The sequence below is a fragment of the Orbicella franksi genome, chromosome 13 (genome assembly GCF_964199315.1).
Source record: "Orbicella franksi chromosome 13, jaOrbFran1.1, whole genome shotgun sequence".
Lineage (NCBI taxonomy): Eukaryota > Metazoa > Cnidaria > Anthozoa > Scleractinia > Merulinidae > Orbicella > Orbicella franksi.
This window is the reverse complement of record NC_138157.1, coordinates 12137553-12160350: the sequence shown is the minus strand read 5'-3', so window position 1 is coordinate 12160350 and position 22798 is coordinate 12137553. Positions and strand designations below refer to the sequence as shown.

Here is a 22798-nt window from a genome sequence, read left to right as displayed (position 1 = left end):
TACACTAATGCCCAGGGCCCACTAATGCCCGGTTGTTCAAAGGGTGGAAAACGCTATCCAGTGGATAAATGTGGACAAGGCAAGATAAGCTGTTTTATCTGCATGGTGGAGAGCTATATCCAGCCATTGAACAACCAGAGCGAGGTTTCTTTTTCGTATCGGCAAAAACTCAATTTATGTTAATTTTGTTATCACAGGTATACCTATTTTGTCATGTCTTGTTCAAAACGTGTAAATAAATTAAAACCTGTTTTTTTTGTTAGATCGAAGAAGGATGCCAGTGAAACGGAAAGGCACCAGAAATAAAAGCTATCCCCCTTCCCCCCCCCCCCCCCCCCCATAAAAACCCACTTTCTTTCGGACTTCAATCGCACATGTATTGTTTGGCTCTGTCACCTCACTGTTCCTTTTCTTTTTTTTTCTGGAAGAGATTTGTTATGCTCCAATCCCTGCAGTTCATTTTCTTTATAAATGTACCCTCAGTAACCCGAACCTCATTTATCAAAGTGTAACTGCGTCGAAGCTCTCAGTCCAGAATCATGGGGACAGGAATAGATTGGCTTTAAAGAGTCGGAAACTGTTCAACAGACTATTTCTGGAAAAAATAGTGTATGAATGGAGTCTCACCAAAACTATGCACTGGCATCTGCTGTTTGCTTTGTGTTGTATTTCTTCAGGAGACCTATTTGAATTTAAGCAGTCCTCGATTGTTATGATGGGTCCTTTACAAGAGAAGCAACATCATTTTACAAACATTCATTTCACTGAATTTTTATGTCTAAATTATGTTAGGCTGTGAGCATTCTCTCAAAAGATGAAGGCTGAACAAAACGCTGCAAATTTTTTCTTTGATTTGGTTTAAAGAGAGTACAATAAAATGACGATATATGGTCAGTGTAAAATAAAGGAAAACATGTAAAGGTAAAAAAATAAATAACTGACGCATTTAATTTATAAGTATAAGCTAAGATTTAATATGCGGAAGATTCAGTTTCATCACGTTCAATTGTACAATAAGAAACCAAATGTTTACTGAGTGTCTGTATTATACAGGTGTCCGCAGTATAGAGTAGAAATTATCAATATGTGAATAGCCCCATTTCGATATATAAAATTCAGCTTAAAACAATAGACCTCAGCACAAGGCTCCGGGGAATAAACCCCACATACTCTGCAGTTATTCCCCAGGGCCTCGCGCTGAGGTCTATTGTTTTGGGCTGAATTTTATTCTATTATATGGCTGGCTCCGTGAGCGGGCAAGATGAATCAAATCCTGCGCTGTGGTTGGCTACCCGAGCACAGGGAGCTCTCACATCCGTTTAGAATATTAATAAAAGATTAAGCTACCTTTGTGGCGCGTGTTTTGTGTTTTGTGGCGGCCATTTTGAATTTTTAATACGCGGTCTGCTAGTAGGAAGTCTGGAACCGAAATTACGGAAGTCTGGGACGGGCGGGAAAATGCGCAAATTCTCGGAGGTAGCCGATCGCTCACCGAGGAATGTTTTTGCGATATGCAAGCGAATGCGTTTGCTTTGTAAGGAAGCTAGTGTTTTAAGAGCAGATATAAACGAAAGGAAGTTGAAAGTTTCTGGAGGCTTACTTAGGTCTTCTTCGAAACTTAAATTTTCAAGTACCTCACGAAGGTCTACTTCTTCCTCGGTGCCACGCTCCTCTATCTCTTGATCAAAAAAGCCATTCACAATTTGATCCAACTCCCGGATATCCTCCTCTGACAATACGTCATCACAAAGGTCATCAACGTCATCCAACAGGTTTTCCTCGTTGTTGGATTACATCAAATTTATTGTTTCCTCCCGGCAACAGGCGAGATTGTTTACCTCAAGGTGTGTGTCATTGTCTAAAGCTAAAAGGCGGGTCGAAAAGTCTTTAACGCACTGCGGAAGTGCAATTATCTTGCTCTTATGGAAGCCCACGACTTGAATCGCTTCTCGGCACCTTACCCTGGGTAGGGTCACATAAAGATGTCCCGGAGCGAAAATACCCGAGACATTTACCTTGACAGCATCAAGGGTTATGCCCTAAGCTTTGAGCACTTTGAAGGCCTAAGCCAACTTCAGCGGCACTTGGTACCTTTCGGCCTTCACCTTCGTAAAGTCATCCTTGTCATATAGCTTCCACATAACTTTCTCGACCTTTTGCGTTAGACCTACTTCCGGAAAATTGACAATAGGAAAGCCATCAGCCGCAAACTCAATTATCTCTCCAATTTCGCCGTTTCTTAACATTACACGGGCACCCACTTTAAGCGGCAGGGTGTGTGTAGCCTGAGCTTGCTTATCTAGCAGACATTTACATCCAGTATCTTGCGAAACGAACACATGAACTTGATTCTCAATCCGGCTTGTTGAGGTACTCGATGTTGACGAAGTCAACGTCCTCATTATGAGAATAAACTTCAGGAATATGCCCAGTTACACCTAACTTCTCTTTGTCAATGGGTCGGCTTAATTCTTTGAAAAACGTTTCAGTTGCAGCGCAACATTCTCCTTGTCCTATTTCATTCAGCATATTGAGATACTTAATGACTGTTTGCCTCATGACTCTATCAAGATAGAGAAGATGGGGAAAGCATTTCTCCCAGATGAGACTTTCGAAACAGTATCGACCAGGATCGATACTACTGGAGACAGGTGGTGACTGTTTGAAGTCCCCGCACGCAACTATTTGTACACCCCCGAAAACTTGCTGTGATTTTCTAACTCCTTGAGCAATGAAATGAATTATCTCAGAGGTTCGCAAGCTTAGCATTGAAACTTCGTCTATTATGAGAATTTCCGTATCGCGCCACCTCTTGACTACTCTCTCACTTCTTAGGACTTTTTCCAAGATCACCTGAGTAATGACGTCAGCAAGCGGCGTGGTTCGGCGCGGCCTAGCTAGATCATATCAAAGTTCAGTTTGCACTTGAGTAGTGGCGTATAAACTTATTCAAATTAAGCAAAACATCATCTATAATGTTCAGGACCTGTTGGGAAATACACAGTGCACCGTGATGTTCAGTTGGTCTTGTGGAGAACCTTGACTGAAAGAGCCATTTAAGATAGGTAAAGTATAAGATTAACTAGATTTAAGGACCATTTTTTGAACAAGTGTGCTACACGTTTCCTGGTTAACCTTGAAACCCGAGTGTTGTCCAAAACTTTATAGCTATCGAAACAAAGGCTGTATTCTGACTTTTTCTCAAACTAGGGCTGCATGCCTGGAAGGCAATAGTAAATGTTTTGAAGTTGAACGATGTATAGTATTTTCAAGCAGAGCGAGGCACTTACACGTTTTTGCCTTTTGCGTACCGATATAACCATAGCGATCGCGATAAAGATATTTTTTCGTTTAATCAGTTCAACGACTTGTGTTTATGTTCTTTTTGAATGATCTTTTTAGGACTCTAAACACTTTCGGAATTCGCTTTTTCATTAACTGATCAATCTCAATTCACATTCGCATTAGCGATGTCGCGTCTTCTAGAGGGGGACGTAAGGGGGGTCCAAAAACCGCAAAACCGCGTGAAAAAACGTAAAAAACCGCAATACCGCATGGAAATTTACCAAAATACCGAAACCGTAGTTACAAATGTGCTACGGTGCCGTCATGATTACTTCTAGCTGTGGAACTAATATAAGTGCGCTCGCGCACGCACGAATACTGCTGAGTTACCCAATTGAAAAACATCGATGTTTACGACCTCAACACTGGAAACCACTCGAATGTTACACAACGCAAGCTTTCCGCGACTTAATTGTTTGGTGAAAATTCGTCAAGATGCTAGTTTTTAAGCTCAAATATCCCGAATACGAGCTCGGAACTTCCATTTTATGTCGCAATTCGACTGAATCAACCTTAAATTTCATTTAAAATTTTCCAAGAAGAATTTTGAATGACCCGAAGACAACTTAGTCAGGCCCATGAAGTGCTCAGTAAAGCAAACGATTGTTGAAGCGTATAAATCTCCAGAAGCGAGTTCTTTGATCCCAGACGGAAGAAACGTCGCTGAGCTTCCAATCTCTCCTTGAAGTAACATCGTCTCTTCCCGACCATCCTTATAACCACTTCTTCTTGCTCGGCAGACATTGTCCCGCAGGAGGCCATGGCAAATACTGTAGGAAATCCGAGCGAGAGATTCCCAGCCCGGAAAGTCAACCAGTCGACTTATCATTGGATAAAATGGTTAATCGTACCAATTATTAACTGGAAAAGGCGGAAATTACAAACAGCAAAGCTTGCCTGCACAACAATGGACCCTTGCAAAACATAAACAAGAGATCAAAAGTCATCGGAAGCGTCAGGATCCGAGTAATAACTGTCATAACTGGAAAGCGCAGACGGCTGCAGACTCTTTTTTACCGATTACCGCGATCGAAAATTTATGAAAACCGCAAACCGCTTAGTCTTATTAAACCGCAATACCACAGGTTAAAATAAAGATTTCCGCAAAACCGCACCAAAAATAACGCAAAACCGCATCACCGCAAACCCTTACGCCCCCCTCCTTCTACTATCCATGGTTTCACTCTAGGAAAACAAAAGAGGCTGCTTGCAGTCTATTTTCGGAAGCGAGAGCCGATGACAATAACGCAGGAATTGTCACGTAAACGAATTACCCTGGAACCGGCATCTAGGAGCTCTGCCTATTTCTGAACATGGTGAACTAAAAGCAGTTTGAATAAAGCAGTGCCTTTTCCGGTGAAGATCTACTAAGACGCTGTAGCCTGCGAACAGGCTCCCGGCGAGGACGGAAGTCGTCGCGAACATTAAATAATGACCTAAGCGTGATGTCACGAACTCGTGGCTTTTCCTCCAGTGCTTTGTATTCCATGCCCAGTGTTAATGAAGAGAGATCCATCGTTAGCTTAGCATTTCTAAATCGGCATGTCGAGTGTAAACTACTTTCGGAGGGTAAGAACTTCTGAACGGTAGGGAGGAGGGCGAGCTACTTTTGGATAGCTAAAACGTGTGGACCAATCCATCTTAATGAAAGGAAAATGTTTATACACATTGAGAGAAGAGAGGATTAAATTTTAGACTCCCAGCGTTACACAGTGTTTTTAATTTTGCGATGCGGTGGCGATGGCCGAATAGCCAGAGGAATGCTTGTTGCCAAGGGGACCGAAATCTTGAGATGGCGTCATCCGCCCTTCTAACTTCCTCTTTAAGTTTGAAGACTTTGAACCAACATGACGGTGTGGTGCTTGCAGCTTTCAACTTGCTGTCTTCTCTTCCTTGGTTCTCCGTAAATGCAGGTTTGTTGTAAATCTCAGTATTAAAAGGACTGTAACCTGGATATGTAATATTTAATCATGGCTTTTTAATACATCAGTGACAATACTACACTGTTCGGTTTCCTCGTCTAGCGGATCTTTTAACTTGACGACGTTTCACTGAGAACAGCAAAACTGTGCTGTACTCGTTTGTCTGATCGAGTCTCCCGCTCAATGCGGAAAGTTTGAGCTCTCCATAGTAGCCAGCATACAGTGTGTATTATAGCGGGTATGTTTGACTGTCGCTGTAAATCAAACTCTTAAAGCAGGAGTACCCAACGACAGTTTTGACAAAAATCCACCGTACGGTCTGCTTAACATTACCCGAGTGTCGCTACGTCAATCTTGTTTAATATTTAACTTTCCTGGGAAAAAAATACCCGCTCTTCACCGCCAGCAAGCAGGATTTCGAAGTTATCGGACTCCCAGCCGGCGCTCGACGTTGAGGTCGTCAACGAGCCAGCATGCTTTAAACTTGTCACCTAGCCAGCCAGCATAAGAAAAGTTTGCCAAAAGTTTGCCAGCATGTTCGAGTATACCATTTTTTGCCAGCCAGCGAGCTAGTAATTTCAATATACCATAGCAAGGTACATTTCCTTAAAACTATTAATATAACAACGGATTTAGTATTGCGTACCATGAACGCAATAAGTACGTTAATGGTTTCATTTTTACATTTGACTGGAAAGTTTTTGTAACACTTAAGAGATTACACTTACCATTCAACAGTAAACAAAAGGGAAAGATAAAATGTGCTTAAAGTGTCCTGATTATCCTTCAGGGATCCAAGCTTCACTCTGAAAATAAATCGTGAATTCCCTCCAAAAGAGCGTGAAGTATAAACAATGTCCATTCACTTAACAGACGTAATCTAGATATTAATGAAGATCTATCGTTGTTACTATAAGTACAACAAGAAACCTATCAATCAGTTTCTAACGCTTACATACGACAAACTTTCACATTCATTTCATTTCTCACAGTTATTGTTCCAAAAAGTCAACGAACCTCCATACAAAGAAACATTGTTTAGCTCATGAAGTAAAAGCGAGACGAGATTACAAAGCCCTCACAAGGCTTTGGCTACCCAGTGTCTGTCCTTTTTATTTTCAAATGAACCTACGATACAAACAGATGTCAGTTACCGTTGTCAATACGACATTTCGTTGGCAAAAGGTTCAATACAGAAGCCGGAAGGATTCGCAGGAAACGCAATAGTTACTTGTTCCTCAGGCGATCACCGCAAAAGACTCACGACAGAAGCCGCAAGGATTCGCAGCAAAAGCAATCGTTACTTGTTCGTCAGGCTATCACCGCAAAAGACTCACGACAGAAGCCGCAAGGATTCGCAGCAAAAGCAATCGTTGGTTGTTCGTCAGGCTATCACCGCAAAAGACTCACGACAGAAGCCGCAAGGATTCGCAGCAAAAGCAATCGTTGGTTGTTCGTCAGGCGATCACCGCAAAAGACTCACGACAGAAGCCGCAAGGATTCGCAGCAAAAGCAATCGTTGGTTGTTCGTAAGGCCATCACCGGAAAAGACTCACGACAGAAGCCGCAAGGATTCGCAGCAAAAGCAATCGTTGGTTGTTCGTAAGGCGATCACCGCAAAAGACTCACGACAGAAGCCGCAAGGATTCGCAGCAAAAGCAATCGTTGGTTGTTCGTCAGGCGATCACCGCAAAAGACTCACGACAGAAGCCGCAAGGATTCGCAGCAAAAGCAATCGTTGGTTGTTCGTCAGGCGATCACCGCAAAAGACTCACGACAGAAGCCGCAAGGATTCGCAGCAAAAGCAATCGTTGGTTGTTCGTCAGGCGATCACCGCAAAAGACTCACGACAGAAGCCGCAAGGATTCGCAGCAAAAGCAATCGTTGGTTGTTCGTCAGGCGATCACCGCAAAAGACTCACGACAGAAGCCGCAAGGATTCGCAGCAAACGCAATCGTTGGTTGTTCGTAAGGCCATCACCGGAAAAGACTCACGACAGAAGCCGCAAGGATTCGCAGCAAAAGCAATCGTTGGTTGTTCGTAAGGCGATCACCGCAAAAGACTCACGACAGAAGCCGCAAGGATTCGCAGCAAAAGCAATCGTTGGTTGTTCGTCAGGCGATCACCGCAAAAGACTCACGACAGAAGCCGCAAGGATTCGAAGCAAAAGCAATCTTTGGTTGTTCGTAAGGCGATCACCGCAAAAGACTCACGAAAGAAGCCGCAAGGATTCGCAGCAAAAGCAATCGTTGGTTGTTCGTAAGGCGATCACCGCAAAAGACTCACGACAGAAGCCGCAAGGATTCGCAGCAAAAGCAATCGTTGGTTCTTCGTAAGGCCATCACCGCAAAACACTCACGACAGAAGCCGCAAGGATTCGCAGCAAAAGCAATCGTTACTTGTTCGTCAGGCGATCACCGCAAAAGACTCACGACAGAAGCCGCAAGGATTCGCAGCAAAAGCAATCGTTGGTTGTTCGTCAGGCGATCACCGCAAAAGACTCACGACAGAAGCCGCAAGGATTCGCAGCAAAAGCAATCTTTGGTTGTTCGTAAGGCGATCACCGCAAAAGACTCACGACAGAAGCCGCAAGGATTCGCAGCAAAAGCAATCGTTGGTTGTTCGTCAGGCGATCACCGCAAAAGACTCACGACAGAAGCCGCAAGGATTCGCAGCAAAAGCAATCGTTGGTTGTTCGTAAGGCCATCACCGCAAAAGACTCACGACAGAAGCCGCAAGGATTCGCAGCAAAAGCAATCGTTACTTGTTCCTCAGGCGATCACCGCAAAAGACTCACGACAGAAGCCGCAAGGATTCGCAGCAAAAGCAATCGTTGGTTGTTCGTAAGGCGATCACCGCAAAAGACTCACGACAGAAGCCGCAAGGATTCGCAGCAAAAGCAATCGTTGGTTGTTCGTCAGGCGATCAACGCAAAAGACTCACGACAGAAGCCGCAAGGATTCGCAGCAAAAGCAATCGTTGGTTGTTCGTCAGGCGATCACTGCAAAAGACTCACGAAAGAAGCCGCAAGGATTCGCAGCAAAAGCAATCGTTGGTTGTTCGTCAGGCGATCACCGCAAAAGACTCACGACAGAAGCCGCAAGGATTCGCGGCAAAAGCAATCGTTGGTTGTTCGTCAGGCGGTCACCGCAAAAGACTCACGACAGAAGCCGCAAGGATTCGCAGCAAAAGCAATCGTTGGTTGTTCGTAAGGCGATCACCGCAAAAGACTCACGACAGAAGCCGCAAGGATTCGCAGCAAAAGCAATCGTTGGTTGTTCGTAAGGCGATCACCGCAAAAGACTCACGACAGAAGCCGCAAGGATTCGCAGCAAAAGCAATCGTTGGTTGTTCGTCAGGCGATCACCGCAAAAGACTCACGACAAGAGCCGCAAGGATTTGCAGCAAAAGCAATCGTTGGTTGTTCGTCAGGCGATCACCGCAAAAGACTCACGACAGAAGCCGCAAGGATTCGCAGCAAAAGCAATCGTTGGTTGTTCGTCAGGCGATCACCGCAAAAGACTCACGACAGAAGCCGCAAGGATTCGCAGCAAAAGCAATCGTTACTTGTTCCTCAGGCGATCACCGCAAAAGACTCACGACAGAAGCCGCAAGGATTCGCAGCAAAAGCAATCGTTGGTTGTTCGTAAGGCGATCACCGCAAAAGACTCACGACAGAAGCCGCAAGGATTCGCAGCAAAAGCAATCGTTGGTTGTTCGTCAGGCGATCAACGCAAAAGACTCACGACAGAAGCCGCAAGGATTCGCAGCAAAAGCAATCGTTGGTTGTTCGTCAGGCGATCACTGCAAAAGACTCACGAAAGAAGCCGCAAGGATTCGCAGCAAAAGCAATCGTTGGTTGTTCGTCAGGCGATCACCGCAAAAGACTCACGACAGAAGCCGCAAGGATTCGCGGCAAAAGCAATCGTTGGTTGTTCGTCAGGCGGTCACCGCAAAAGACTCACGACAGAAGCCGCAAGGATTCGCAGCAAAAGCAATCGTTGGTTGTTCGTAAGGCGATCACCGCAAAAGACTCACGACAGAAGCCGCAAGGATTCGCAGCAAAAGCAATCGTTGGTTGTTCGTAAGGCGATCACCGCAAAAGACTCACGACAGAAGCCGCAAGGATTCGCAGCAAAAGCAATCGTTGGTTGTTCGTCAGGCGATCACCGCAAAAGACTCACGACAAGAGCGGCAAGGATTTGCAGCAAAAGCAATCGTTGGTTGTTCGTCAGGCGATCACCGCAAAAGACTCACGACAGAAGCCGCAAGGATTCGCAGCAAAAGCAATCGTTGGTTGTTCGTCAGGCGATCACCGCAAAAGACTCACGACAGAAGCCGCAAGGATTCGCAGCAAAAGCAATCGTTACTTGTTCCTCAGGCGATCACCGCAAAAGACTCACGACAGAAGCCGCAAGGATTCGCAGCAAAAGCAATCGTTGGTTGTTCGTAAGGCGATCACCGCAAAAGACTCACGACAGAAGCCGCAAGGATTCGCAGCAAAAGCAATCGTTGGTTGTTCGTCAGGCGATCAACGCAAAAGACTCACGACAGAAGCCGCAAGGATTCGCAGCAAAAGCAATCGTTGGTTGTTCGTCAGGCGATCACTGCAAAAGACTCACGAAAGAAGCCGCAAGGATTCGCAGCAAAAGCAATCGTTGGTTGTTCGTCAGGCGATCACCGCAAAAGACTCACGACAGAAGCCGCAAGGATTCGCGGCAAAAGCAATCGTTGGTTGTTCGTCAGGCGGTCACCGCAAAAGACTCACGACAGAAGCCGCAAGGATTCGCAGCAAAAGCAATCGTTGGTTGTTCGTCAGGCGATCACCGCAAAAGACTCACGACAGAAGCCGCAAGGATTCGCAGCAAAAGCAATCGTTGGTTGTTCGTAAGGCGATCACCGCAAAAGACTCACGACAGAAGCCGCAAGGATTGGCAGCAAAAGCAATCGTTGGTTGTTCGTCAGGCGATCACCGCAAAAGACTCACGACAGAAGCCGCAAGGATTTGCAGCAAAAGCAATCGTTGGTTGTTCGTCAGGCGATCACCGCAAAAGACTCACGACAGAAGCCGCAAGGATTCGCAGCAAAAGCAATCGTTGGTTGTTCGTAAGGCCATCACCGCAAAAGACTCACGACAGAAGCCGCAAGGATTCGCAGCAAAAGCAATCGTTGGTTGTTCGTCAGGCGATCACCGCAAAAGACTCACGACAGAAGCCGCAAGGATTCGCAGCAAAAGCAATCGTTACTTGTACGTCAGGCGATCACCGCAACAGACTCACGACAGAAGCCGCAAGGATTCGCAGCAAAAGCAATCGTTGGTTGTTCGTCAGGCGATCACCGCAAAAGACTCACGACAGAAGCCGCAAGGATTCGCAGCAAAAGCAATCGTTGGTTGTTCGTAAGGCCATCACCGCAAAAGACTCACGACAGAAGCCGCAAGGATTCGCAGCAAAAGCAATCGTTGGTTGTTCGTAAGGCGATCACCGCAAAAGACTCACGACAGAAGCCGCAAGGATTCGCAGCAAAAGCAATCGTTACTTGTTCCTCAGGCGATCACGGCAAAAGACTCACGACAGAAGCCGCAAGGATTCGCAGCAAAAGCAATCTTTGGTTGTTCGTAAGGCGATCACCGCAAAAGACTCACGACAGAAGCCGCAAGGATTCGCAGCAAAAGCAATCGTTGGTTGTTCGTCAGGCGATCACCGCAAAAGACTCACGACAGAAGCCGCAAGGATTCGCAGCAAAAGCAATCGTTGGTTGTTCGTCAGGCGATCACCGCAAAAGACTCACGACAGAAGCCGCAAGGATTCGCAGCAAAAGCACTCGTTGGTTGTTCGTCAGGCGATCACTGCAAAAGACTCACGACAGAAGCCGCAAGGATTCGCAGCAAAAGCAATCGTTGGTTGTTCGTCAGGCGATCACCGCAAAAGACTCACGACAGAAGCCGCAAGGATTCGCAGCAAAAGCAATCGTTGGTTGTTCGTCAGGCGATCACTGCAAAAGACTCACGACAGAAGCCGCAAGGATTCGCAGCAAAAGCAATCGTTGGTTGTTCGTCAGGCGATCACCGCAAAAGACTCACGACAGAAGCCGCAAGGATTCGCAGCAAAAGCAATCGTTGGTTGTTCGTCACGCGATCACCGCAAAAGACTCACGACAGAAGCCGCAAGGATTCGCGGCAAAAGCAATCGTTGGTTGTTCGTCAGGCGATCACCGCAAAAGACTCACGACAGAAGCCGCAAGGATTCGCGGCAAAAGCAATCGTTGGTTGTTCGTCAGGCGATCACCGCAAAAGACTCACGACAGAAGCCGCAAGGATTCGCAGCAAAAGCAATCGTTGGTTGTTCGTCAGGCGATCACCGCAAAAGACTCACGACAGAAGCCGCAAGGATTCGCAGCAAACGCAATCGTTGGTTGTTTGTAAGGCGATCACCACAAAAGACTCACGACAGAAGCCGCAAGGATTCGCAGAAAAAGCAATCGTTGGTTGTTCGTAAGGCGATCACCGCAAAAGACTCACGACAGAAGCCGCAAGGATTCGCAGCAAAAGCAATCGTTGGTTGTTCGTCAGGCGATCACCGGAAAAGACTCACGAAAGAAGCCGCAAGGATTCGCAGCAAAAGCAATCGTTCGTTGTTCGTCAGGCGATCACCGCAAAAGACTCACGACAGAACCCGCAAGGATTCGCAGCAAAAGCAATCGTTGGTTGTTCGTCAGGCGATCACCGCAAAAGACTCACGACAGAAGCCGCAAGGATTCGCAGCAAAAGCAATCGTTGGTTGTTCGTCAGGCGATCACCGCAAAAGACTCACGACAGAAGCCGCAAGGATTCGCGGCAAAAGCAATCGTTGGTTGTTCGTCAGGCGATCACCGGAAAAGACTCACGACAGAAGCCGCAAGGATTCGCAGCAAAAGCAATCGTTGGTTGTTCGTCAGGCGATCACCGCAAAAGACTCACGACAGAAGCCGCAAGGATTCGCAGCAAACGCAATCGTTCGTTGTTTGTAAGGCGATCACCACAAAAGACTCACGACAGAAGCCGCAAGGATTCGCAGAAAAAGCAATCGTTGGTTGTTCGTAAGGCGATCACCGCAAAAGACTCACGACAGAAGCCGCAAGGATTCGCAGCAAAAGCAATCGTTGGTTGTTCGTCAGGCGATCACCGGAAAAGACTCACGACAGAAGCCGCAAGGATTCGCAGCAAAAGCAATCGTTGGTTGTTCGTCAGGCGATCACCGCAAAAGACTCACGACAGAAGCCGCAAGGATTCGCAGCCAAAGCAATCGTTGGTTGTTCGTCAGGCGATCACCGCAAAAGACTCAGGACACAAGCCGCAAGGATTGGCAGCAAAAGCAATCGTTGGTTGTTCGTCAGGCGATCACTGCAAAAGACTCACGACAGAAGCCGCAAGGATTCGCAGCAAAAGATCGTTGGTTGTTCGTCAGGCGATCACCGCAAAAGACTCACGACAGAAGCCGCAAGGATTCGCAGCAAAAGCAATCGTTGGTTGTTCGTCAGGCGACCACTGCAAAAGACTCACGACAGAAGCCGCAAGGATTCGCAGCAAAAGATCGTTGGTTGTTCGTCAGGCGATCACCGCAAAAGACTCACGACAGAAGCCCCAAGGATTCGCGGGAAAAGCAATCGTTGGTTGTTCGTCAGGCGATCACCGCAAAAGACTCAGGACACAAGCCGCAAGGATTGGCAGCAAAAGCAATCGTTGGTTGTTCGTCAGGCGATCACTGCAAAAGACTCACGACAAAAGCCGCAAGGATTCGCAGCAAAAGATCGTTGGTTGTTCGTCAGGCGATCACCGCAAAAGACTCACGACAGAAGCCGCAAGGATTCGCGGCAAAAGCAATCGTTGGTTGTTCGTCAGGCGATCACCGCAAAAGACTCACGACAGAAGCCGCAAGGATTCGCAGCAAAAGCAATCGTTGGTTGTTCGTCAGGCGATCACCGCAAAAGACTCACGACAGAAGCCGCAAGGATTCGCAGCAAAAGCAATCGTTGGTTGTTCGTCAGGCGATCACCGCAAAAGACTCAGGACAGAAGCCGCAAGGATTGGCAGCAAAAGCAATCGTTGGTTGTTCGTCAGGCGATCACTGCAAAAGACTCACGACAGAACCTGCAAGGATTCGCAGCAAAAGATCGTTGGTTGTTCGTCAGCCGATCACCGCAAAAGACTCACGACAGAAGCCGCAAGGATTCGCGGCAAAAGCAATCGTTGGTTGTTCGTCAGGCGATCACCGCAAAAGACTCACGACAGAAGCCGCAAGGATTCGCAGCAAAAGCAATCGTTGGTTGTTCGTCAGGCGATCACCGCAAAAGACTCACGACAGAAGCCGCAAGGATTCGCAGCAAAAGCAATCGTTGGTTGTTCGTCAGGCGATCACCGCAAAAGACTCAGGACACAAGCCGCAAGGATTGGCAGCAAAAGCAATCGTTGGTTGTTCGTCAGGCGATCACTGCAAAAGACTCACGACAGAAGCCGCAAGGATTCGCAGCAAAAGATCGTTGGTTGTTCGTCAGGCGATCACCGCAAAAGACTCACGACAGAAGCCGCAAGGATTCGCGGCAAAAGCAATCGTTGGTTGTTCGTCAGCCGATCACCGCAAAAGACTCACGACAGAAGCCCCAACGATTCGCGGCAAAAGCAACCGTTGGTTGTTCGTAAGGCGATCACCGCAAAATACTCACGACAGAAGCCGCAAGGATTCGCAGCAAAAGCAATCGTTGGTTGTTTGTCAGGCGATCACCGCAAAAGACTCACGACAGAAGCCGCAAGGATTCGCAGCAAAAGCAATCGTTGGTTGTTCGTCAGGCGATCACCGCAAAAGACTCACGACAGAAGCCGCAAGGATTCGCGGCAAAAGCAATCGTTGGTTGTTCGTCAGGCGATCACCGCAAAAGACTCACGACAGAAGCCGCAAGGATTCGCGGCAAAAGCAATCGTTGGTTGTTCGTCAGGCGATCACCGGAAAAGACTCACGACAGAAGCCGCAAGGATTCGCAGCAAAAGCAATCGTTGGTTGTTCGTCAGGCGATCACCGCAAAAGACTCACGACAGAAGCCGCAAGGATTCGCAGCAAACGCAATCGTTGGTTGTTTGTAAGGCGATCACCACAAAAGACTCACGACAGAAGCCGCAAGGATTCGCAGAAAAAGCAATCGTTGGTTGTTCGTAAGGCGATCACCGCAAAAGACTCACGACAGAAGCCGCAAGGATTCGCAGCAAAAGCCATCGTTGGTTGTTCGTCAGGCGATCACCGGAAAATACTCACGACAGAAGCCGCAAGGATTCGCAGCAAAAGCAATCGTTGGTTGTTCGTCAGGCGATCACCGCAAAAGACTCACGACAGAAGCCACAAGGATTCGCAGCAAAAGCAATCGTTGGTTGTTCGTCAGGCGATCACCGCAAAAGACTCACGACAGAAGCCGCAAGGATTCGCAGCAAAAGCAATCGTTGGTTGTTCGTCAGGCGATCACCGCAAAAGACTCACGACAGAAGCCGCAAGGATTCGCGGCAAAAGCAATCGTTGGTTGTTCGTCAGGCGATCACCGGAAAAGACTCACGACAGAAGCCGCAAGGATTCGCAGCAAAAGCAATCGTTGGTTGTTCGTCAGGCGATCACCGCAAAAGACTCACGACAGAAGCCGCAAGGATTCGCAGCAAACGCAATCGTTGGTTGTTTGTAAGGCGATCACCACAAAAGACTCACGACAGAAGCCGCAAGGATTCGCAGAAAAAGCAATCGTTGGTTGTTCGTAAGGCGATCACCGCAAAAGACTCACGACAGAAGCCGCAAGGATTCGCAGCAAAAGCAATCGTTGGTTGTTCGTCAGGCGATCACCGGAAAAGACTCACGACAGAAGCCGCAAGGATTCGCAGCAAAAGCAATCGTTGGTTGTTCGTCAGGCGATCACCGCAAAAGACTCACGACAGAAGCCGCAAGGATTCGCAGCCAAAGCAATCGTTGGTTGTTCGTCAGGCGATCACCGCAAAAGACTCAGGACACAAGCCGCAAGGATTGGCAGCAAAAGCAATCGTTGGTTGTTCGTCAGGCGATCACTGCAAAAGACTCACGACAGAAGCCGCAAGGATTCGCAGCAAAAGATCGTTGGTTGTTCGTCAGGCGATCACCGCAAAAGACTCACGACAGAAGCCGCAAGGATTCGCAGCAAAAGCAATCGTTGGTTGTTCGTCAGGCGACCACTGCAAAAGACTCACGACAGAAGCCGCAAGGATTCGCAGCAAAAGATCGTTGGTTGTTCGTCAGGCGATCACCGCAAAAGACTCACGACAGAAGCCGCAAGGATTCGCGGGAAAAGCAATCGTTGGTTGTTCGTCAGGCGATCACCGCAAAAGACTCAGGACACAAGCCGCAAGGATTGGCAGCAAAAGCAATCGTTGGTTGTTCGTCAGGCGATCACTGCAAAAGACTCACGACAGCAGCCGCAAGGATTCGAAGCAAAAGATCGTTGGTTGTTCGTCAGGCGATCACCGCAAAAGACTCACGACAGAAGCCGCAAGGATTCGCGGCAAAAGCAATCGTTGGTTGTTCGTCAGGCGATCACCCCAAAAGACTCACGACAGAAGCCGCAAGGATTCGCAGCAAAAGCAATCGTTGGTTGTTCGTCAGGCGATCACCGCAAAAGACTCACGACAGAAGCCGCAAGGATTCGCAGCAAAAGCAATCGTTGGTTGTTCGTCAGGCGATCACCGCAAAAGACTCAGGACAGAAGCCGCAAGGATTGGCAGCAAAAGCAATCGTTGGTTGTTCGTCAGGCGATCACTGCAAAAGACTCACGACAGAAGCCGCAAGGATTCGCAGCAAAAGATCGTTGGTTGTTCGTCAGCCGATCACCGCAAAAGACTCACGACAGAAGCCGCAAGGATTCGCGGCAAAAGCAATCGTTGGTTGTTCGTCAGGCGATCACCGCAAAAGACTCACGACAGAAGCCGCAAGGATTCGCAGCAAAAGCAATCGTTGGTTGTTCGTCAGGCGATCACCGCAAAAGACTCACGACAGAAGCCGCAAGGATTCGCAGCAAAAGCAATCGTTGGTTGTTCGTCAGGCGATCACCGCAAAAGACTCAGGACACAAGCCGCAAGGATTCGCAGCAAAAGCAATCGTTGGTTGTTCGTCAGGCGATCACTGCAAAAGACTCACGACAGAAGCCGCAAGGATTCGCAGCAAAAGATCGTTGGTTGTTCGTCAGGCGATCACCGCAAAAGACTCACGACAGAAGCCGCAAGAATTCGCAGCAAAAGCAATCGTTGGTTGTTCGTCAGGCGATCACCGCAAAAGACTCACGACAGAAGCCCCAACGATTCGCGGCAAAAGCAACCGTTGGTTGTTCGTAAGGCGATCACCGCAAAATACTCACGACAGAAGCCGCAAGGATTCGCAGCAAAAGCAATCGTTGGTTGTTTGTCAGGCGATCACCGCAAAAGACTCACGACAGAAGCCGCAAGGATTCGCAGCAAAAGCAATCGTTGGTTGTTCGTCAGGCGATCACCGCAAAAGACTCACGACAGAAGCCGCAAGGATTCGCAGCAAACGCAATCGTTGGTTGTTTGTAAGGCGATCACCACAAAAGACTCACGACAGAAGCCGCAAGGATTCGCAGAAAAAGCAATCGTTGGTTGTTCGTAAGGCGATCACCGCAAAAGACTCACGACAGAAGCCGCAAGGATTCGCAGCAAAAGCAATCTTTGGTTGTTCGTCAGGCGATCACCGCAAAAGACTCACGACAGAAGCCGCAAGGATTCGCAGCAAAAGCAATCGTTGGTTGTTCGTCAGGCGATCACCGCAAAAGACTCACGACAGAAGCCGCAAGGATTCGCAGCAAAAGCAATCGTTGGTTGTTCGTCAGGCGATCACCGCAAAAGACTCACGACAGAAGCCGCAAGGATTCGCAGCAAAAGCAATCGTTGGTTGTTTGTAAGGCGATCACCACAAAAGACTCACGACAGAAGCCGCAAGGATTCGCAGAAAAAGCAATCGTTGGTTGTTCGTCAGGCGATCACCGCAAAAGACTCACGACAGAAGCCGCAAGGATTCGCAGCAAAAGCAATCGTTGGTTGTTCGTCAGGCGATCACCGCAAAAGACTCACGACAGAAGCCGCAAGGATTCGCAGCAAAAGCAATCGTTGGTTGTTCGTCAGGCGATCACCGCAAAAGACTCACGACAGAAGCCGCAAGGATTCGCAGCAAAAGCAATCGTTGGTTGTTCGTCAGGCGATCACCGCAAAAGACTCACGACAGAAGCCGCAAGGATTCGCAGCAAAAGCAATCGTTGGTTGTTCGTCAGGCGATCACCGCAAAAGACTCACGACAGAAGCCGCAACGATTCGCAGCAAAAGCAATCGTTGGTTGTTCGTCAGGCGATCACCGCAAAAGACTCACGACAGAAGCCGCAAGGATTCGCAGCAAAAGCAATCGTTGGTTGTTTGTAAGGCGATCACCACAAAAGACTCACGACAGAAGCCGCAAGGATTCGCAGAAAAAGCAATCGTTGGTTGTTCGTCAGGCGATCACCGCAAAAGACTCACGACAGAAGCCGCAAGGATTCGCAGCAAAAGCAATCGTTGGTTGTTCGTCAGGCGATCACCGCAAAAGACTCACGACAGAAGCCGCAAGGATTCGCAGCAAAAGCAATCGTTGGTTGTTCGTCAGGCGATCACCGCAAAAGACTCACGACAGAAGCCGCAAGGATTCGCAGCAAAAGCAATCGTTGGTTGTTCGTCAGGCGATCACCGCAAAAGACTCACGACAGAAGCCGCAAGGATTCGCAGCAAAAGCAATCGTTGGTTGTTCGTCAGGCGATCACTGCAAAAGACTCACGACAGAAGCCGCAAGGATTCGCAGCAAAAGCAATCGTTGGTTGTTCGTCAGGCGATCACCGCAAAAGACTCACGACAGAAGCCGCAAGGATTCGCAGCAAAAGCAATCGTTGGTTGTTCGTCAGGCGATCACCGCAAAAGACTCACGACAGAAGCCGCAAGGATTCGCAGCAAAAGCAATCGTTGGTTGTTCGTCAGGCGATCACCGCAAAAGACTCACGACAGAAGCCGCAAGGATTCGCAGCAAAAGCAATCGTTGGTTGTTCGTCAGGCGATCACCGCAAAAGACTCACGACAGAAGCCGCAACGATTCCCAGCAAAAGCAATCGTTGGTTGTTCGTCAGGCGATCACCGCAAAAGACTCACGACAGAAGCCGCAAGGATTCGCGGCAAAAGCAATCGTTGGTTGTTCGTCAGGCGATCACCGCAAAAGACTCACGACAGAAGCCGCAAGGATTCGCAGCAAAAGCAATCGTTGGTTGTTTGTCAGGTGATCACCGCAAAAGACTCACGACAGAAGCCGCAAGGATTCGCAGCAAAAGCAATCGTTGGTTGTTCGTCAGGCGATCACCGCAAAAGACTCACGACAGAAGCCGCAAGGATTCGCAGCAAAAGCAATCGTTGGTTGTTCGTCAGGTGATCACTGCAAAAGACTCACGACAGAAGCCGCAAGGATTCGCAGCAAAAGCAATCGTTACTTGTTCGTCAGGCGATCACCGCAAAAGACTCACGACAGAAGCCGCAAGAATTCGCAGCAAAAGCAATCGTTGGTTGTTCGTCAGGCGATCACCGGAAAAGACTCACGACAGAAGCCGCAAGGATTCGCAGCAAAAGCAATCGTTGGTTGTTCGTCAGGCGATCACCGCAAAAGACTCACGACAGAAGCCGCAAGGATTCGCAGCAAAAGCAATCGTTACTTGTACGTCAGGCGATCACCGCAAAAGACTCACGACAGAAGCCGCAAGGATTCGCAGCAAAAGCAATGGTTGGTTGTTCGTCAGGCGATCACCGCAAAAGACTCACGACAGAAGCCGCAAGGATTCGCAGCAAAAGCAATCGTTACTTGTTCGTCACGCGATCACCGTAAAAGACTCACGAGAGAAGCCGCAAGGATTCGCAGCAAAAGCAATCGTTGGTTGTTCGTCAGGCGATCACCGCAAAAGACTCACGACAGAAGCCGCAAGGATTCGCAGCAAAAGCAATCGTTGGTTGTTCGTCAGGCGATCACCGCAAAAGACTCACGACAGAAGCCGCAAGGATTCGCAGCAAAAGCAATCGTTGGTTGTTCGTAAGGCGATCACCGCAAAAGACTCACGACAGAAGCCGCAAGGATTCGCAGCAAAAGCAATCGTTGGTTGTTCGTCAGGCGATCACCGCAAAAGACTCACGACAGAAGCCGCAAGAATTCGCAGCAAAAGCAATCGTTACTTGTTCGTCACGCGATCACCGTAAAAGACTCACGACAGAAGCCGCAAGGATTCGCAGCAAAAGCAATCGTTGGTTGTTCGTCAGGCGATCACCGCAAAAGACTCACGACAGAAGCCGCAAGGATTCGCAGCAAAAGCAATCGTTACTTGTTCGTCAGGCGATCACCGCAAAAGACTCACGAGAGAAGCCGCAAGGATTCGCAGCAAAAGCAATCGTTGGTTGTTCGTCAGGCGATCACCGCAAAAGACTCACGACAGAAGCCGCAAGGATTCGCAGCAAAAGCAATCGTTGGTTGTTCGTAAGGCGATCACCGCAAAAGACTCACGACAGAAGCCGCAAGGATTCGCAGCAAAAGCAATCGTTACTTGTTCGTCAGGCGATCACCGCAAAAGACTCACGACAGAAGCCGCAAGGATTCGCAGCAAAAGCAATCGTTGGTTGTTCGTCAGGCGATCACCGCAAAAGACTCACGACAGAAGCCGCAAGGATTCGCAGCAAAAGCAATCGTTACTTGTTCGTCAGGCGATCACCGCAAAAGACTCACGACAGAAGCCGCAAGGATTCGCAGCAAAAGCAATCGTTACTTTTTCGTCAGGCGATCAGCGCAAAAGACTCACGACAGAAGCCGCAAGGATTCGCAGCAAAAGCAATCGTTACTTGTACGTCAGGCGATCACCGCAAAAGACTCACGACAGAAGCCGCAAGGATTCGCAGCAAAAGCAATCGTTGGTTGTTCGTAAGGCGATCACCGCAAAAGACTCACGACAGAAGCCGCAAGGATTCGCAGCAAAAGCAATCGTTGGTTGTTCGTCAGGCGATCAGCGCAAAAGACTCAGGACAGAAGCCGCAAGGATTCGCAGCAAAAGCAATCGTTGGTTGTTCGTCAGGCGATCACCGCAAAAGACTCACGACAGAAGCCGCAAGGATTCGCAGCAAAAGCAATCGTTGGTTGTTCGTAAGGCGATCACCGCGAAAGACTTACGACAGAAGCCGCAAGGATTCGCAGCAAAAGCAATCGTTGGTTGTTCGTCAGGCGATCACCGCAAAAGACTCACGACAGAAGCCGCAAGGATTCGCAGCAAAAGCAATCGTTGGTTGTTCGTCAGGCGATCACCGCAAAAGACTCACGACAGAAGCCGCAAGGATTCGCAGCAAAAGCAATCGTTAGTTGTTCGTCCAGACGTGCGCTCTTTGGTGAAAGTATTGTAAACTGGCAGAAGTGTCCATTTTTATATACAGTCCATCGATAGATCATTCATTTCACGACTCTAGTTAGTTCACAGCACTAGCGTGCAGAATGAAACCGTTGCCTCAACTGGTAGGTCAACGATGAGTTCAAATGAAAGCTGTTTTGGATCGCGTTTATTACCGGAAATTCATTTGCTTGGAGCAGTCAAACACATCGCGCGTTATGCCTGTCAAATTGTACTTTGGCAATATTTTCCGGACTTTCTTGCTTAGTGGTTTGCTTTTCACAATTCTAAAACAATGTTTTCAAAATGACAAACGATCGCGAGTTCTGTAATCCTTCGCTGATTTCTGTCTTCTTTAGGCTTCGAAAGATCCTTCGGTTCCTGGTACGGAAATTCAATTATTACATGATTACACGCAGAACCTACAGGTCTGACCAGTTAGCCTTGTGAAACACAACCAAAGGTGACAAATGATATATTTTTGCTCAAAGAAAGCCGCAAAGAAAGACGAAAGTTGTTTCCTTCTCAACTAAAAACTGAAGGAAAGTTTAAGAAGGTAAAATCTTGAGTTCTTTTAACTGACAAAGATTTTAATAACATAGACAATTTTAACATTTTACTTATTATGCCAAATAAAATACCTTGCATGATTTAACTACGATTTCCGGTGAGCAACGCGCGATAGTCCCTTGTACCCAATAAGACTGAAAAAGAGGGCAAACAATTGACTCTTGTCGTCCGGCAACTTTCGGAAAATTCCATCACGCAAAGTTGCAGTGATTTAAAGCAATACAAAAGTGCTATGATCGAGGCGTTGATTCTATGGTACAATGATCCCTTTATCTTAGGTCAGAGAGGATAGTTGTATGTCCAGCATTGCAGTCCGAGCTAGCGCATATAAACAAATACGCCTACCCTTTATCCAGCTACTTTGTCTCTTTGGTAAGTCCTTTTCTCAGCGGAACTTAGATCTGGCAGAGGTCTTTCCTTAGTCTCTTTTCTTTTTTTCTCTCCAGCCTTTGAAATGACTCAGAATGACTGCAAATGTAAATTAACTCCCGGCAATCTTGAATCGCCGATACATTAATAAGTTTAGGGTCTCTAAATAAAAGCATTTCTTTCAAAGAGAGAGCGAACAGTGCGGAATGGGTTCACCAAAAGCATTTCTCTCAAAGAGACAGCGAACAGTGTGGAATGAATTCACCCGACGGCCATTTCCGGTGAGCAACGCGCGATAGTCCCTTGTTTTCCAGAGGACAAACATTAACTCGTTATGCTAGTACTGAACCACGATTAAGGCATTTAATGTACCCAATAAGACTGAAAAAGAGGGTAAACCATTGTCCCTCGTCTTCCGGCAACTTTCGGAAAATTTTCGATTAAGCAAATTTGCAGATTTATAGCAACCCAAAAATACTATGAGCGAAACGATGAGTGTATGGTACAATGAGATCACTTTACTTGATTACTTTAGGATCAAGAGAGAAAAGTTGACCACCGATGCAGACGACTAGCGGATATAAACAGAACAATATGCCTACCCTTTATCCAGCTGCTTTGTTTGTCTGCGCCAAGTCCCTTTCACAGCAGATCTCAGATTAATTGGCAGATCTCGTTTCTTTCCTTTACCAGCGGAGCCCTCGAAATAACTCAGAATGACTGCAAACGAGGAATGTAAATGAACACCTTAGAGTCTAGTTCTTATGCAAAACATACTGATTCCAGTACAATGTACCATCACTTTTCCGTGTGCTGTAAGAGAATTATAGGAATGAATTTACCAACCTTTAAGTTGCTTTCCACTGTTTCTTTATAACTGCCGACTGCTTGCAGCACAATAGCGCCAGCAGCGGTTTTCTGAAGTGACGACTTCTTAAGGCCTTTGGAACGACAAACGAGCGGAGATCCTGGAGATCGGCGGTGTTCCATTGAAGAGAACGTTTTTAACGGATTTGGCCATTCGAGATACTAGTGTTATTACGCCATTTAAAATGACAGCTGCTGGTGTTATGCAATTTTTACTGGTTGATGAAAAATATAAACCGCAACAATCTGACAAT

At 47.6% G+C, this 22798-nt stretch overlaps 2 protein-coding genes across 3 annotated transcripts in view; both read left to right on the top strand.

Moving 5' to 3' along the window:
- The window catches only part of LOC145466645 (multidrug and toxin extrusion protein 1-like), a 101839-nt gene that overhangs the window by 24918 nt on the left and 54123 nt on the right, over positions 1-22798 (top strand). The window lies entirely within an intron of this gene.
- Positions 2581-21600, top strand: LOC145466182 (uncharacterized). Its single transcript, XM_081449935.1, has 3 exons — positions 2581-2654; positions 11255-12114; positions 21587-21600. The coding sequence occupies exons 1-3, from the start codon at positions 2581-2583 to the stop codon at positions 21598-21600; spliced, it is 948 nt and encodes a 315-aa protein (XP_081306061.1).